General features: G+C 39.2%; 1 protein-coding gene across 1 annotated transcript in view; it reads left to right on the forward strand.

Moving 5' to 3' along the window:
- The first annotated feature begins 1,111 nt into the window (after window positions 1-1,111).
- ADGRA3 (adhesion G protein-coupled receptor A3) overlaps window positions 1,112-15,515 on the forward strand; it is a 54,340-nt gene continuing 39,936 nt past the window's right edge. The window contains exon 1 of the mRNA XM_064418511.1: window positions 1,112-1,628. Coding sequence (XP_064274581.1) covers window positions 1,360-1,628 — 269 coding nt within the window. The 5' untranslated portion in view covers window positions 1,112-1,359. The remainder of the gene's footprint in view (window positions 1,629-15,515) is intronic.

The raw sequence follows: 15,515 nt of genomic DNA on the forward strand, positions 1-15,515 counted from the left end.
AACAATTTCAGTACTTAGAACAAGTTTCATCTTCACTTGTAAGAGGACACAGAGTCTAGGAGTAAAGGGTGATTGTGAAGTTTTTATTGTAATCTTGTTTCTTTTGTTCCAATCCACAATTCCAGTGGTTTGCCAGAATCTTTTGTTAGGTTACACTTAAAACTGAGTTACAGTCTGAGTGTTCAGCATTATTCAAGGACATCTTAGATTAGAGATTTCGTAAGACTCATTTTGGCAGCTGTTACTGACAATATCTAAAATGATGTTTCTGTGTAATAGCAGGTAGTTTGCAGGGTGTCCTTTGCCAGTTCTCAAAGGATGGGGCACTGTGAGTTCTTGGTTAATTATCAAACTTCCTTTGGGTTCTGCAAAACCTGTCTGATAATTTTTAAAGTATGTCCTGCCAGTTCTTGTAATTTGATTGTTAGATAACAGTTATTTTATTATCCTCACACCTACCAGAGGCAAAGAACATACTGAGAATTTCAGCTGTCATTGGCACAAAAGTGTTTGTGCCTGGCTGTCCTGGCTGCAGAGAAATGTGAGAACATGACCTAATTACACTCCGGAAAGGAGTTTCAAGTGTGCCATGAAAACACACACTGCATGTAGGTGGGATTTTGTGTGTCTGGGGTTTTTTTCATAGTTGAGATAAATTATACTCAACTTTTGGCTATCAAGTGGTAATAACTGTTTACCTCATCTTACAGGGCCAATTTGAGGGAAAATGTTTTTAAGTACTATTTACTTGGCGTTATGAATTTTGAAGCCATCAGCAGCTAGGCAGGGGATTATCTTTCCTCCATAAAGCAGGAACAGCAACAGCCCTCCTTCTAAGACTAAGGAACTGGAGCAGGAGGGCAAGAGCCAAGTCATGGAAGCAGAGGAGAGGGAAACCAAAGCTTTATGGAGGAGGACAGGGCTCACGGAGTGTCACAGGGCCCCACAGGGCTGCACAAAGCGAGAGCGCACAGGCTCTGCCCATGAGGGCACGGCCGCCACAAACGCTGCCCCGGCCCGGCGCCCCCGGCCGCGGCCCCCGGCCGCCGCCGCGCATGCGCGGGGCCACGGCGACCACCGCGGCGCTTGCGCAGTGGGGCCGCGGCCCGCTCGGTGCCGCGGGGTCCGGCCCCGGCGGGAGGCGGCGCTGCTGCCGCCGCGCTCGGCCCGACCCGCGCCACACAAAGGCGGCCGCGGCCGCCACGGCTCCCGCCCGCCGCTCCCTCGGCACCGCATGGCGGCGGCACCGCCCCCGCGGGGCTAGGCCGGGGCGGACCGGAGCCCCCTTCTTCCCTCCCTCCCTCCGGCCTCTCCCGCCCGGCCCGTCCGTCGCCGGGAGGAGCGGAGCAGGGTCCCGCCATGCTGCCCCCGGGCCGCCGCGCTCTCTGCCGCCCGCCGCGCCGCCGCCGCCGCCCGGCGCGGCTGGTGCCCGCGCTGCTGCTGCTGCTGCTGGCGGTGCTGGGCGGCGGCGGAGCCGCGCTGCCTCCGGGCTGCAAGTACGACGGGCGTCCCAAGAGCGCCGGCAAAGCGGCGCCCGGCGGCCCGGCGGAGGTGAAGGTAGTTTGTAGCAACCTGGAGCTCGCTCAGGTCCTGCCTGCCGAGGCGCTGCCCAACCGGACGGTCACCCTGTGAGTACCGTCCCCGCGTGGGGGGTGGGCGGCCTCGGTGGGGGCGCAGGGGGAGTGGGAGCCCCGGTCTGAGATAAAATGGGGGGAGTGGGAGTGTAGATCCCCCTCTGCTCCTGGAGAAAGCCCCGGGAGCGGATGTACTTTCCATGTTTTCCGGTAGTTTGCCGGGGTGGTCATTTTTGAAGGGGGCGAAGTGTCCCGTAACTCGCCGGTGGGGAGGCACCGTCCCGTCCCGTGGCGCTCACGCCGCGGAACAGCATCCCCAGCTCTCCCTCCTTCATCCCTCGGCGGGCGGGCTGTTGTTGTGCGGAGGCAATTCCTGCTTATCCATTTGAATAACAAGTTTCAAACAGGATATGCAACTCAGTCCAAAGTGAAAAATATGTTGCCACTTACTTTAGACATAAGTGTGCACGTGTAAAGAGAGGCTTTGCAAGTTGTTTTCCTTCCTGGGGCATGTCTCTGGCAAAGAAGGTCATAGAATGGTTTGGGTTGGAAGGGAGATCTCCAAATGAGTTGGTCCAATCCCTCTGGTTTGGGTAAGATCGCTCAGCACTGGATCTCATCAGTGGGTGGTCCCAAAAGTGAAACGCTTGCCCTTTCTTTAGAGAGGCTTATTGTGCCTGTGCTGCCATGGGAAGACTCAAGTGCAACCAAGTAGTGTGCAAGAAAGGCTGAAAAGGAACTGAAATATGGGGTCTAGTTTAACATATTTATCTACTTATTTGGAAATCACAGATTTGAAAGATCTACCAATAACCTGATATTTAAAAAGTACAGAGTGTGCTGTCATGAGAATAGCAATCTGCTGCTTTTGTGAACACTGACAGCACTGAAACACCAAGGAACGGTGTTCTTCCAGAAGTCTCAGTGATGTGTGAACCCAGCAGATGCATGGACCTGGACCTCTGAGAAAAGGGAAAGCAAAAAAATGGGAGCTAAATAAGGGTCAAGTGGTTGTTCTTACTTGAAAGTCTGCCAAGGTTCAGACAATATTTCTAAATTACTTATGAGAAATTATTATAGAGGTTCCTACTTGAAGTTTCTGAAGTAGGAAACAAGGCAAAAAGTAGAAGTGACAATAGTTTGATCAGCAAATCTCTTTTAGTCTTTGTTAGCCTCAAATGCTTTGCAGCTGATTAAATGTTGTAAGTATGGTATTATCCATAAAAATTTTGATATAAGTAGATGTTAGTATGGTTGATATGCTGAATTTCACTGTGGGGTTCTTTCAGTTCAAAAAACTTGAATCACAGCTATGATTGCTGTGAAAAACAAGCAGATACCAAATGCAGCAGCCTTGCTGTGAGTGGATCTTTGTTCATCATTGTAGTGACAGAAGAATTTGGAAGAATGGTTCATCTTTCATCTTGATTTTCATACTCCTTCAATATCTAGAGCATATCTTCATACACTAATTAGTAGCTTTCAATTAGCCAGCCTTTGAAGTTCATAACAACTTCTGAAACATGTTTCTGATTTGAACTTTTTAGTAGACATAGCAAGAAACAATGTCATTTTTTCATTGTTGTTTGTAGGAAATATCATAACTGTGTTGATACAATTTAATGAACATACACTATGAAATTTTGCTTAAATATAAAGCAAGGATTCTAAAACCAATTACCTCCTTTTCCCAAACCTAGCTGTTGTGTTCATGTTCAGAATCTTGCATGTTTGTTGACTCTTGAGGCATGGATTTCCATTCTCTCAGAGGTTTTGTTTTGTCGTGTTTTTGTTTTTTTAATTATTGTTACCAAATAATAACCCATGTTAACCTAGATTGAAAGTATTGGTGATGTGTGGGGTTTGTCACCAAATGCCACTTCACTAACATGTTGATTAGTAGTGCCTGGATTAATTGTTACCTAATCTTTTGCCAAAAATGGTGTTTTTTTCCCCAAGCTGATACTTAAAATCACAGCACTTGGTGAACAGTTTTCTGATTAGAGTCATACTGCCCTGAGTTATCTTGATTCTTGTGGAATTCATCTATTAAGATAAGTACTACTTCTATTAGATCTTTTTAGATTATGGGATCACTGCAGAGATATGTAGCTGAAAATAGATCACTTTTGTGTATATCAGCTGCATTTTAATTCAGTTAATTTTCTTTTGTGTATTTTGCACAAACCAGTTTTAAATACAATGACCTATATAGCTTTATATAACTTCTTTTTTTTGAATGAGTTGGGAATTATGCAAATGAAGTGATTATATGCAGTTTGGAAATACTGATTTGTTCCTTATCACCGGTCAGGTTCTTAGATTTTCAGCAGATGAGCTACTGTGCCTTTAGCATTTACCGTTTCTTTTTTCCCAGTGAAATACTTCTGAGGACAGTAGTCTCTAGAAAGTGAGAAAATAAGTGAGAAATAGTGGAGATTAGGATAAGCGAGTAGCATCTGAGGATGCTGGCCAGGTTCCTCCATTCTTGCACACCACTGTCATTAGTGGTTGATGATGATGCAGGTTGGGCAAGGTCAGTTGATTTGTGTTTGCCACAAAACATGTTATTGTCCCAGTAATTTAGGTCAGTATGATGAGACTCTTCAGTTACAATTCAGAAAAAAAAATCCTAATTTGATTTCAACGGTGAGAGATAAAGTAAGTTTGTTTCATGACTGAAAGAAGAAGAAGAAAAGCAGACATGGTTGTTTCATGATTGAGGAAGAAAAGCAGACACGGGAAGAGGACTATTAAAGTATGGAACCATGTTTATGGGAGAGTAAATAATGTGTAGGATTTCTGGCAGTACTGTAAATTGGTTTTCCTTTACAATCCAGGTAGAACTAGCTGTTGCTTTATGGGGCACTTAGGTCAGATTGCAAGGTGAATTCAAGTTCATTTATAGCTAAGAGACTTTTTTCTTAGCATTATATAATAACAACTGATTTGGATGCAAATGAAGGGTGTATGTACATGAACACCAATACCTAACACCGTGTAGGTTAAGCAGACAGATGAGATGCTTTTTGGATTGAATATGCCAAAACAGGGTGAATGTAACTGTTTTGTCTGCCATGCTCTTTATTTCAGTAGATATTGAAGCCATTGCCATGTTGCACGTTTAAGTGAGGAATGCACAGTACTCTTGTAATAGAAGCCTGAGATAAAATATCTTTTGCTGTTGTGTTTCTAGGTGCAAATTCAAATGATGTGGTGCATACTTGTTTGAACTTAGTGGCTATTAGCCCTTACTTTGTTTTTTGGAAGAGAATGTGTAAGTCCACTGAAGATGAGCCCATGAAATTTGTTATTTGTTGTGAATATTATTTACCTGTTATATATGTTATTAGAACAGGAATCTAAATAAACAAAGGAAAAGCATATGTACTCAGTAAAGAGTTGCATTTCTGGATCAGGAGGCTTACTGCTCTGCAAACAACTTTGCTTAAGCACATATCCTCATAGGAACATCAGTGTTTGCATTTAAAGTGTTCGGATTTACAAGCCAGAGCATTTGCCTGGGTTAATGTTCAGAGCTTTTCAAAGACGGGCTTAACTGGACTGATGTTAGGAAATATCTTAAAATGTTACAGTTGTCATCCAGCTCCTGAATAAAATCACATTAAACTACATCCATTAAGAGGCTCATATGCATACTTACTTGGACGTCCAAATATCTGTGCAATTTTTCTATTTATGACACAAATTTAAATTTCAAAAGTTTCAAAGCAAAATGTCACTGCTATTGCAAGAAGCCATTTGTATGTGTGATTACATTGTGTCTGAGTCATGTAATGTAAATGTCCTCTGTGGAAGTTTGTCTCTTTGAAGTACATTTCTATTTACTAACTTGATTGTACTCTTGATAGATATTGATTTGAGTTTGAGGTTTTTTTGTTTAGTTGGGGTGTGGGGTTTTTTTGTTGGTTTTTTGTTTTTTTTGTTGTAATACTCAATTTTAGACTGCTGAAGTGCTCAGTACTAATAATTTGGGCAGTGATAACATTTTTGAAAGTACGAGGTATTAATAAACCCCATTAAAACTTAAAAATTTTCTTTAACCAGTGGATACACAGGCTGTTCAAAATGCATCTTACTAATGAACACAAAGCAGTATAGAGACAGTACTTGAGAACTGGAGCCACAATGTACTAATTCACAAGTACATGTACATGCCTCTTTATCAGTGACATCTGACTCCTAAAAATCCTTGGAGTGTAATTTACTGATAGGCTCATGTTCTACACTGCTATCAGGTTTTGTGTGTCTTTTACCTTGTTGAGAAGATGACCAGTTTTGTCCTTTTCTGTATGTACTTTTCCAACATGGACTTGTTGCTGTGAGCTTGTTGTAGGATATAGTGTATGTGTAGTATGTGTAGTATTCTTTTATTATGTACACTTCTGTATATATTTGAGTATTGCAAGAAAATTCTAATGTCACAGTATGAACAGTGTTTTCTTCTAAGTTCCAAATTTTGTTCTATCTGAAAAATTATTCAGCTTTGGAAGACATTATGTTGCATGGTTTATATGTGTCCACTGGGATACTCTGTCAAGATTAAATAGTGTTTTCCTATTTCATGAAGTGCTGCAGTAATGACTTTAACATACATGGTTGTTTTATAACTGGCAATAGTCTTCATGCAATCTTGTATTCAATTATTATATTGATTCATGATTCATATTTCTTTTTCATAAAAAATACTCTTCTGTGTAAAAATTTTTAAGTTCTTTTATGTGCCTTTCTCAATGAGATTATTTTACTTTTGATTTAATACATGAGATAATTAGAAGTATGGCTTCTGTACCACAGATACAACTGTGACAGTTGTTACAAGCCTGGGCCTCAGGTTTTGCATCAGAGCTATGCATTGGTTCCCGTTGAGTTGAAAATAAGGGAAAAGGACAGAGCTAAGTTCTGCATAACTCTGGAGAGCAAATTGAAGTTTTTTTAGTGGAACTTTATTTTTTAATTCTCAGAGCTACCATATTAATGTAAAATTGCCCAATACCTTTGTTCTTAAGTAGATGCCTGTTTAAGGAATGCTCTTCATGTATTCATTAGCCCTTCAATTAGCCCCAAAGTGACTATTAAATGTTGAATGTGTTATGCTGTTTCTAGCCTCAAGAGGAAAAATTTGAATTTTCACAAATTAATACTGTCTTATTTTGTTGTCTTTTTTTGATAGTAGTATTTCTGGGTTTGCTTCAGAACTGCAAAATACTGAAATTGTGGGTTTTTATTTAATGCCAACAGTAAAAGAATTGAACTAGAATTTGTGCTGCAGTGATGAAGAACGAATAACTTTTTATGCCTCTATGATTGCAGTTTGCTCATGTTTCAGAGGTTATTTTTGTAATTTAAAACAACTATGGAGCTGCGAGTTTAGATTTTTCAGAATTTAATGGTTCCCATATGTACTTTGTATGGGCCAGATATGTTGCAGGTTCATGGATTTGTCATTACTACCTTATATAGTTTATCTTCACCATTACGGTCTATAATTTTTGAATCTGTTAAGTTTAAATGCATTTTTTGTACTTCTTTAATCCATGAAGATTAAAAACAGTAGAGCATTTCTTTTCATCAGTGATAATAAATGTTTAAGAATGTCAGTCACATAAAGTATGTTTTTGTGAGTTTTGCTTTCTGTAGTTAGATAAATAATGAATTTTAATTTTTTTAAAATTATGTAATCTATTAAATGTCTCTAGTCTTTACCTAGTAAACAGGTGAGAATTTCATTTTCCCCTTGAGAATTTCATTTTCCCCTAAAGATTCACTGTTTGGGTGTTTAGCAGTAAAAACTGCAATGCATTGTTGCTGTAGAGTGCTAGAGATCATATCCCGTACTAATGACTGTTCACTTGGATAGCTGGGTTGTGCCTGATCCCTGTGCCACTGCCGCAGGGCACGTCCAGTGGTGGGGACAGCTCTGTCCCACAGATCTGCAGGCAGCCCTGGGGCCAGGGCCCTGCAGTGCAGAGCTTTTGGGTCCCCAGGGAGCAGACTGCCTGCTTTGCTTGTGTGTGTGATCCAAGCTGGTCAGCCAGTTTTGGCTGGGCTGCAGAGTTTTCACTTCTGGAGTAGGAACTAAGCTTTTGGTCTGTCTTACCAAAAAGGTCTTTTGGAGGGAGGGAAGACACCTCGACATAATGGGTGAAGACTGATTAAAGACGTTTGAGATAGGCAGCTTAATTCCACAGCTCATTCTGCACTGGACACTGTGTTCTAGGATTCATCCAGACTCCAGGTGGCTGAGGGCTGTGCTGTCTTTAGGTGTTTTGTTTGAAAGTACAGTCTGTGCCCTCTGCTACGTCACTTCAAACTAGGGAAAGAAGGTGCTTTGAGGTGGGGGAGGGAGGTTAGACTCTAGAGTGAATAAATGCAGAAAGATTGGATCAAGAAGCGGAGGCTCTTGCTGGGAGTTGGGATGGAAGTGTGGGTTTCTCTGAATGGATATGTCAGTTATGGAGGTGGGAAACCAGAAAACTTAAGAACGAATGAAAGCAGAGCAAATAAGGGACTGAAGGCTGAGTAAACTGGCTTGATGTGAGATCAGCAACATTGTTAGAAATTCAGCAGCTACTCCCAAAATCACTAGACATGTTTGACATCTCTATGCCAGTAAGAAAATATGGGTCATATAAGGAATGGTAGTGGTATAACGCAGTCCAGGAAAGTTCTGGGGCTGTCCACATGATGTGCTGTTTCCACCTGAGCTGTTTCTGTCAGATACAAGAGCTGCTTATTAGCTTCTCATGTTGTTACAGAGTATGTTTACCTTGAAACTAAGTATCAAGGCAGAGTTTTTGCAATTTACGCTTCAGTTTCTAAAAGCGTCCTGTCAGACATTCCAGACAACTTACTCCAATACTCGGACTGCTGTTTTGGGCTAGCAGACCCTGGTGTTAACAGGAATTTTAAGCAATTCTCAAATTAATTTGTGTGCTGATTGGCTCATTGATGTTTCTATGGGTTGCAGTAACCTGATTTATGGCTGTGTGCTGCAGATCCCCTTCAACCTTCTCTCCTGCTTCTGACACAGGGATGATGAGATGCAAGGGCTGAGGAGAGAGCAACTTCCCCTCTGTGTGGGGAATGTTGCATCAGCATCCAGCTGTTGGTAAAACGGTAGCCTAAACTGGAGCTGGTGTGTTCATACCTTTGCCTCCCAGTCTGTTGCTGTGTGGATGTTTGTGGGTTTTTTCCCTCCCTTCCCTGACTGCATTTGTCTGGCTCCATGCCTAGTCAGTTCAGGGAGCTAAGCTGTCCAAAAACTGTTTACTTCTGTAGGATTAGGATATAAATTTTTGTAAATGTATCTTTGTGTGCCAGCGGCTGACAGGAAGTGCTTGTTAGCATGTCTAGACAAAGCACTTTCATAGAGAGCAGGTACACCTGGTAGGAATGTGAATACATGTGAGACTGGGTGTGACAGTCTATGATCTAATTAGTACTACTGTGATATGACAGAGAATTTATTAATTTATTGGCCGCTAAAGTTAGAAGCGGCTGGCAAGGCTTGTGGTGTCTTGTGTGAAGCAAGTTACTTTCTTGCATGTAGGTGTGGATTTTTTGGGGGTCAGGTAAACTTGCACGGAACTGTAAATCAGTGGTAATACTAAAAAGTACACAGCTGGTGGCTAAGTGGGAAAATCAGGAGGGAGCAGAAGTTAGTAAACCAAGACAGTTATTACAGAAAAAGTTGATCATGATATCTTAAAATAATGCAGGTGCTGCAGATCTAACCAGTGGGGAGAGACCTTGGAGGAAGTTTCCTAGAATGAGGTGGTCACAAGGGTTAGAGTTCTAGTGTTTTGTATTTGCTTTAGAAATGGCAACACAGAGTTAGTGTTGGAAGCAATAGGGTGTAGCTGTGTCCTCTGAATTTTCTTCTTGGTAGGCTTTTCAAACTGGCATAAGTACAAGAAAAAAAGCAAAATTTGGTTGGTAATTTTGTAATTTAACAAGAATTCATTTTGAAATTAGTATGATTTTCAGTAATGCTGCTGCTCATTCTTGCATTCTGTTTTGCCCCTCTGTTCTGTCCTTTTCTAAGGTGATTTTTGTTTGGTACTTTTGCATAGAAAACTTGCTGTGTTGCTCAAGTGATTGGCACTGTATTTCAATAGAAATAATTTCTGTCCTTAAGAACAGTTTGTTTTTAATGGAAAACAATAAATAAAGTGTGTTGTTGCATACTGAATATCAAAAAAAATTTCTTTAATGGCACTGCATGGTGAGCATTGCTGCTTGAATGATCCGGGGATTATGTAGGAAAGATAAAGTTTCCTCATTAGATTATATAAATTCAGCACATTACCAGTTAAAAATGGAGCAGTATAAGTAGACACAGTTTTAATTCTGTGATTTCATTACTTGTGAGAGGTTTAGTTTACAATTTTAATATCATTTAATATGCATAATAATGAAATATTGCAGGAAATCTTTTATCTGTTGCAAACTTCCATATTGCAAACATTTCATTGCTAAGCTTCCTTAATTATAATGTTTTTTGTTGAATTGGAAAATACGGTCTCCTTTTGTTAGAGTTTTGGAGTTATTAATAGATCTTTCTCTGTATAAAGCTTAGGGAGTGCTTTCATTTCAGAGTTACTTTTAAGCAAGTACTGTTTGTGTTCTATTCCGTCCAGATTTCAAGGTTTCTTTTGCTTTGACACCAGTAATTCACTAGAAGGCGAAATACTAACTATTGAAAAATACTGGGTTTATATCCTTGTTAAATCACAGTTTGTCCAAGATAAACTCTGAGAAATGTATTTCTTTTTCCATTTCACGACTTCCAGCAGAAAGCATTTTTCTTGGTTGTTTGCAGATGGTTATTTTAATCTGACTCTTGTTGGTGGCCACTTTCCCAGTTCTAAGAGTATGCAGTCACCATGAATCGATCTGATTTATTGTCTGTTTCCTGGTTCTCCATTTGTGTCTTTTAAAATGTGTTTTGGAAGTTACTTCAGTGTTCAGCTAACAGTTACACTGTCACCCAGGCTTCTTGGTGGTAATTTTGACTATTCAAATAGCGTTAATGGCTCTGTGTGTGTATTAATAATATCCTCTGGATTAGGCTTCATTTGTGATGTTAGGAGATGCATTCTAAATTAGTCTAGTTGACTGCTGTCTTAGTGATAGTTGTTTTATAGCTGACAAGCCAAATGGTTTCACAGAACAAAACTTTTTCTACTTAGTGCATTCTAATGATAAAAATGGATCCGCCTGTGATTTTGTTCCCCCTCTTTATGAGAAAGGAAAGTTAGTACATCATCTTTGGTACCTGTTGCTAAAATTCCTCATAGTACGAATAACAGACTTTGGGTTTGACTGCATTTATGTTTTGCATGCTGAGCATCTGCTGCTAAAGGTCTCTCCAATAGGTTAATAGTCATAGTTGAGTTTCTTTACAGGTTTGCCAAAGTTGTCTGCCAGTTTATGGAGCAAAATGGAAAACGGGTTTTTGATCCAAGCTATATTCAGCAAAGAAACATTTCAGCAATGTTCTTGGAATAGATGAAAAGCTGGGGAGAGTTGAGGGGGTTTGAGGGGTTTGGTACATTTCTTGAGGTACATTGTTTGAGATTATCTCTTGGATTCTCAGATCTTCAGCTTAGAGGAAGAGGGAAAACTCGTAAGGTGACCTGAGATGTCCATAATTCTTTCTAGAACCTACTTTTCAGCTCCTTGTTCTTCCAGGGTTTTTTTGTGTTAGTTCCCATGACCTTGTTTTTTTAACACAAGAACTATCATTGCCTCCATTAGTTTCACATTTTATTTCCTGATATATAAGTGTTGGACAAGCAGAATGTGTTTGTTCCAATCAGGTGTTGTTGATTGTTATTTTCTTTTCTTTTAAATAATCTCATATGGAGTTCATAGGAAATATGGAGCAACAGTGACGTTGGGCTGTGGAAACCCCTTTGTGAATCTTCAGTGACATCATTCGTGTTTCAAAGTCATTTGTTAAAGAGTTGAATAAGATGGGGATGAGTGCAGCTCTCATCTCAATGGTAGTTCTCTACTGTTTTCTCTTTAGACTTCTTAATGATGGAAAAGTTAGCATATTTCAGAATTACTTGCCTATTTGGAAAAATTATAGTCTTAAACTAGTAACTTAGAATTATTATTGATCGCAAATAATATCCTCTGCCTAAGTGATACATAATAATCCATCCTTTCATTGTACATTAGTGCACAGAAACTGTGAAAGTGACTATAAACCATCTACTTCGAGGTGGATGCTTTATTACGTTTTGTCTTCTTGTGCCACAACTCTTAATAATTCAAATAATGTATAGACTGTGTATTAATAGCAAGTTTTAAACAGCATAACTGCATTTTTTTAAGATTACACAACATTTTTGGGTGATGAAGTGTTTTAAGTTATATGGAGTGTTGTAAAATCTATCATTTATTGTACTAAACCTTTATGGTTGAACAACTAACAGCCTCTGCAGAGAAAATACTTAATCAGTCTGACTGTAATTTGTAAATCACACTCAAGAGAGAAATTTACCTTGTACCCAGATATTCAAAAGCATCTACGTTAGGCCTGTTATTTTATAGGCAATGTCAGAAAACTTTTTTTTTCTTACAGAACTGTTATTTTTATTTAGTTTAAATTTAGTTCAGGCAGTTATAGCTACTTTTGAAGTGGTTCCAGCTCCACTGTGAACAACTTATTCTTCTGGAGAAAACACAGGCATATCAATAAATCTTTAGATGAAGTAAATTGTAACCAAAATACAATTTCTGTGCTAGCAAGGATTGTAATTTTCTTGCTTGTGTTGACTTAGATCAGTGTTTGCTTGTGAACATCATCGGGTATTTTCCCTTAATTTCTCGTGCAGTCTGGAATTGGTATGCATTTTTTTCTTGCTGTTGCTGTTATGCCTTATGTTCAGTTTGCATTAACTATTGATGATTTTTTATAAACCTCTTCAATTACTTCTGTATATGTTATTACTATTTTTCTTCATGCATACATTTCTGAAACTAGGAAGAATGTTGAATTAGAGTTGTACTTTATTTGGTTTACTGATGAATGTATCCAGTACCTACTGTTTTTACAAATAATACTTATTATTTTACTTATTATTTATTACTTATAATACTGATTACTTATTTATTGAAACCTTTCCTCTTTGAGTAGAAGGGGAAGTAGTTCAAAGACTTTAGGATGTGTAATTTTAATGCTTCAGGTTAAATTTTACTAGTTTTGTGGGCATTCCAATTTGTAGATGATAATTGTTATTATTACCCCCAAACTTGCACTTTTGCAAATGTATATAGTGGTTTTGTGTTAAATGTTGTGCTATTCTTGATGAAAACAGTTGTTGAAATACACACGTATTTTTTAAGAGTACCTGGGCTTCCTTGGTTTTTACATGCGTTTTTAAAAACCAGCACTGTTTCTTTTGCTCATCTAGTTTATCACAGCTGCAGGCAAGGAAAAACTTTCCTTATTTTCTCCTGTGAGGTAGCTCAATGTATTGGACTACAGAACTGTGTTTTCACAAGAGCAAATGCTCTTCACTGACACTCTAGTATGTGTTATAGGCATTATAGCAATACATTGATCCCACTTGTGTGTTTGGCAAATAATTGAATCTCCTGGGAGTTGCCCTGGATAAATGTGTAGTATAACATTTGCAGCTTGTGGAGCAGTGGGCACCAGTAGGTTGACATGAGCTGCAGAAATACATTGTATGATTGGAGGGTGAGAAGAAGGAATGGAATCTCCTCATTTTAGCATCAGAACATGTTACCTTTGTTGAATGATTTAAGGTTAACTTCAAGAATTTTCAAACCTTCTTACCATCAGGCTGGAAATTAAAGGATTTTCAAAACAGTTTGTTCAGCTGTCTTGACTTTGTGTATGTGAGATGAGAGAGAAAGAGATTGAGTTAGGGCCAGAATTCTTGACAAAAAATGCCTGCTCTGTGTTTGTCTAAACTACAGAGACTTGAGGTAATCTTTGAGAAACCTGGAGAAGAAAATTGCGTGGTGTAATAGAGAGTTGTATGAAAATGATGCTGTTTTCGTAGATTGCTATATCTGTATTTTAGTTTTATCTTGTTCATTGTGTGTTTTGGAGTATTAATACTTGTCATTTCATAATAAGTTTCATGCACTGGAGGAAAGAGGGGGATGTGTGTGTGTTTGGTTTATGGCTGTTTCAGAGGACATCTGAAAGATGTAGTGGACTGGAAAGAAATCTCATAGTGTGGCATGTTTAAGTGCAGAAGTAGTTATCCAGCCTGAAGATATAATTGGTGTAAGTGAAGAAGTGTGGGGACATGTTGGATATGAGGGATGCATTTGATAGAGGATCTGTCTGAAATTGAAGTGACTCTAGCAGAAATTGTGGAACAATCTGACAATAAATTTCCAGGACAAGATGGTATGGCTGAAGAGCTTTTAGAAGAACTTGGGAATGAAATTTCTGAAGTCTTGCTTAGAATGAACATGATTTTTGAGGACTGGAGGATAGCAAATGCTCACTTTTAAAAGTGCATCACCATTTGCATGGTTCCAAGTCTGATGTTTGTGTTGAAAAATCAGTAGAACTTACAATAAATATATTGGTTACCTGGATAAAGATAAAGGTACCATGGAAAATTTACATCTTCTGTAATGAGAAGCTCTTCCCCACAGTCCTTTGGAGATCTTCAGTGTCAGCAAAATATTTACAAGGTTGATCCAGCTGTTATAATGAAACATGCTTTTCTAAAAGGTGTGTCTGTCCCTTGCCAAAGGCATTTGATGAAAAAAGTACGTCAGTCTTAAATGGAGGATCATCAGATGAGCAGCTGACTTGCTAAAGGATAAGAAGAGGGTGTGGAAATAAATCCTTCTCAGTGGAGTGAAGTCATAGAGAACTGTAATGCACAACTTATTTCCTAATGACCTGTAAAACAGTGTGAGTAAGGGGTTGACATAGTTGAGTGAGTTGATTGATGTAATAAGGATGAGGATAAAGTGAAGAATTTTGGAAGAAGTTTGTGAAAGTAATTGGGCAATAAAATGGCAGCAGCAGCACAGTGTAAAAAATTGAAATATTTATTGGGGACAAAACCACTGCTGTCTTATATAAGATGATGGACATTGAGCTGATTAGAAGTCTTAGATTCTTAGCACAAGTGATAAAGGCAGATTATATGTTAGGGAAATTGTAGGAAACAGAACATCATTGTTCTAGTATGTAGATTTGTGACTTGTCTGTGTGTTGCATACTATTTCAGGTCTGGTGGTCTTACCTCACAATTTTTTTTAGTGTAATAAAGCTGGAAACAACTTAGATATTATTAAGGTGGCGCAAATGGCTTTTGTGTAAAGAATAATTAAGTACAACATGGATTTTACAAATGGAAAAAAGACATCTAGTTTTGTACATAATTGCACATAATAAAAAGAGGGTAAGTGGATTGATTATTTTAGAAGTGAGGAACATTAAATAAAGCTGGTAGGAGGTGTTTGCAAAACAAGTGAAATGAAGCATTTTTTGTGGGTTGCGGAGTTGTACTGTGAACCCTTTTCTAAGGAGTATTGCAGATGCCAAAACTTGACATGATTCAAAAGGAAAATAGGTTATTTTGTTTTAGTTTGGTTTTTTTTTGTCCTACAGAGAGCTATGTGGTTGTATAGAAAGCAGGTCCTTCTAAGTAAGGAAATATCAGCCATACAAAGAATTTCCTACCTTAAGGATAACTTGCATCTGGTGTGATCTGTGCAGATGGCTGTGGTTGGAGGATAGGGCACTTGGCAAGATAGGCCTGGTCCAGTTCTTTCAAAGGAAGAAGGAATTTGTGATTGTGTTGTCCTTTAGGAGAAGAAAGGATAGATGCCTGCTTGCTGAGCTTATTTGCAGATGTTTTAAGAAGATTGCATTGAGGAATAGGATGAATGTGTGAAGGATGG

The sequence above is a fragment of the Passer domesticus genome, chromosome 4, assembly GCF_036417665.1.
Source record: "Passer domesticus isolate bPasDom1 chromosome 4, bPasDom1.hap1, whole genome shotgun sequence".
Lineage (NCBI taxonomy): Eukaryota > Metazoa > Chordata > Aves > Passeriformes > Passeridae > Passer > Passer domesticus.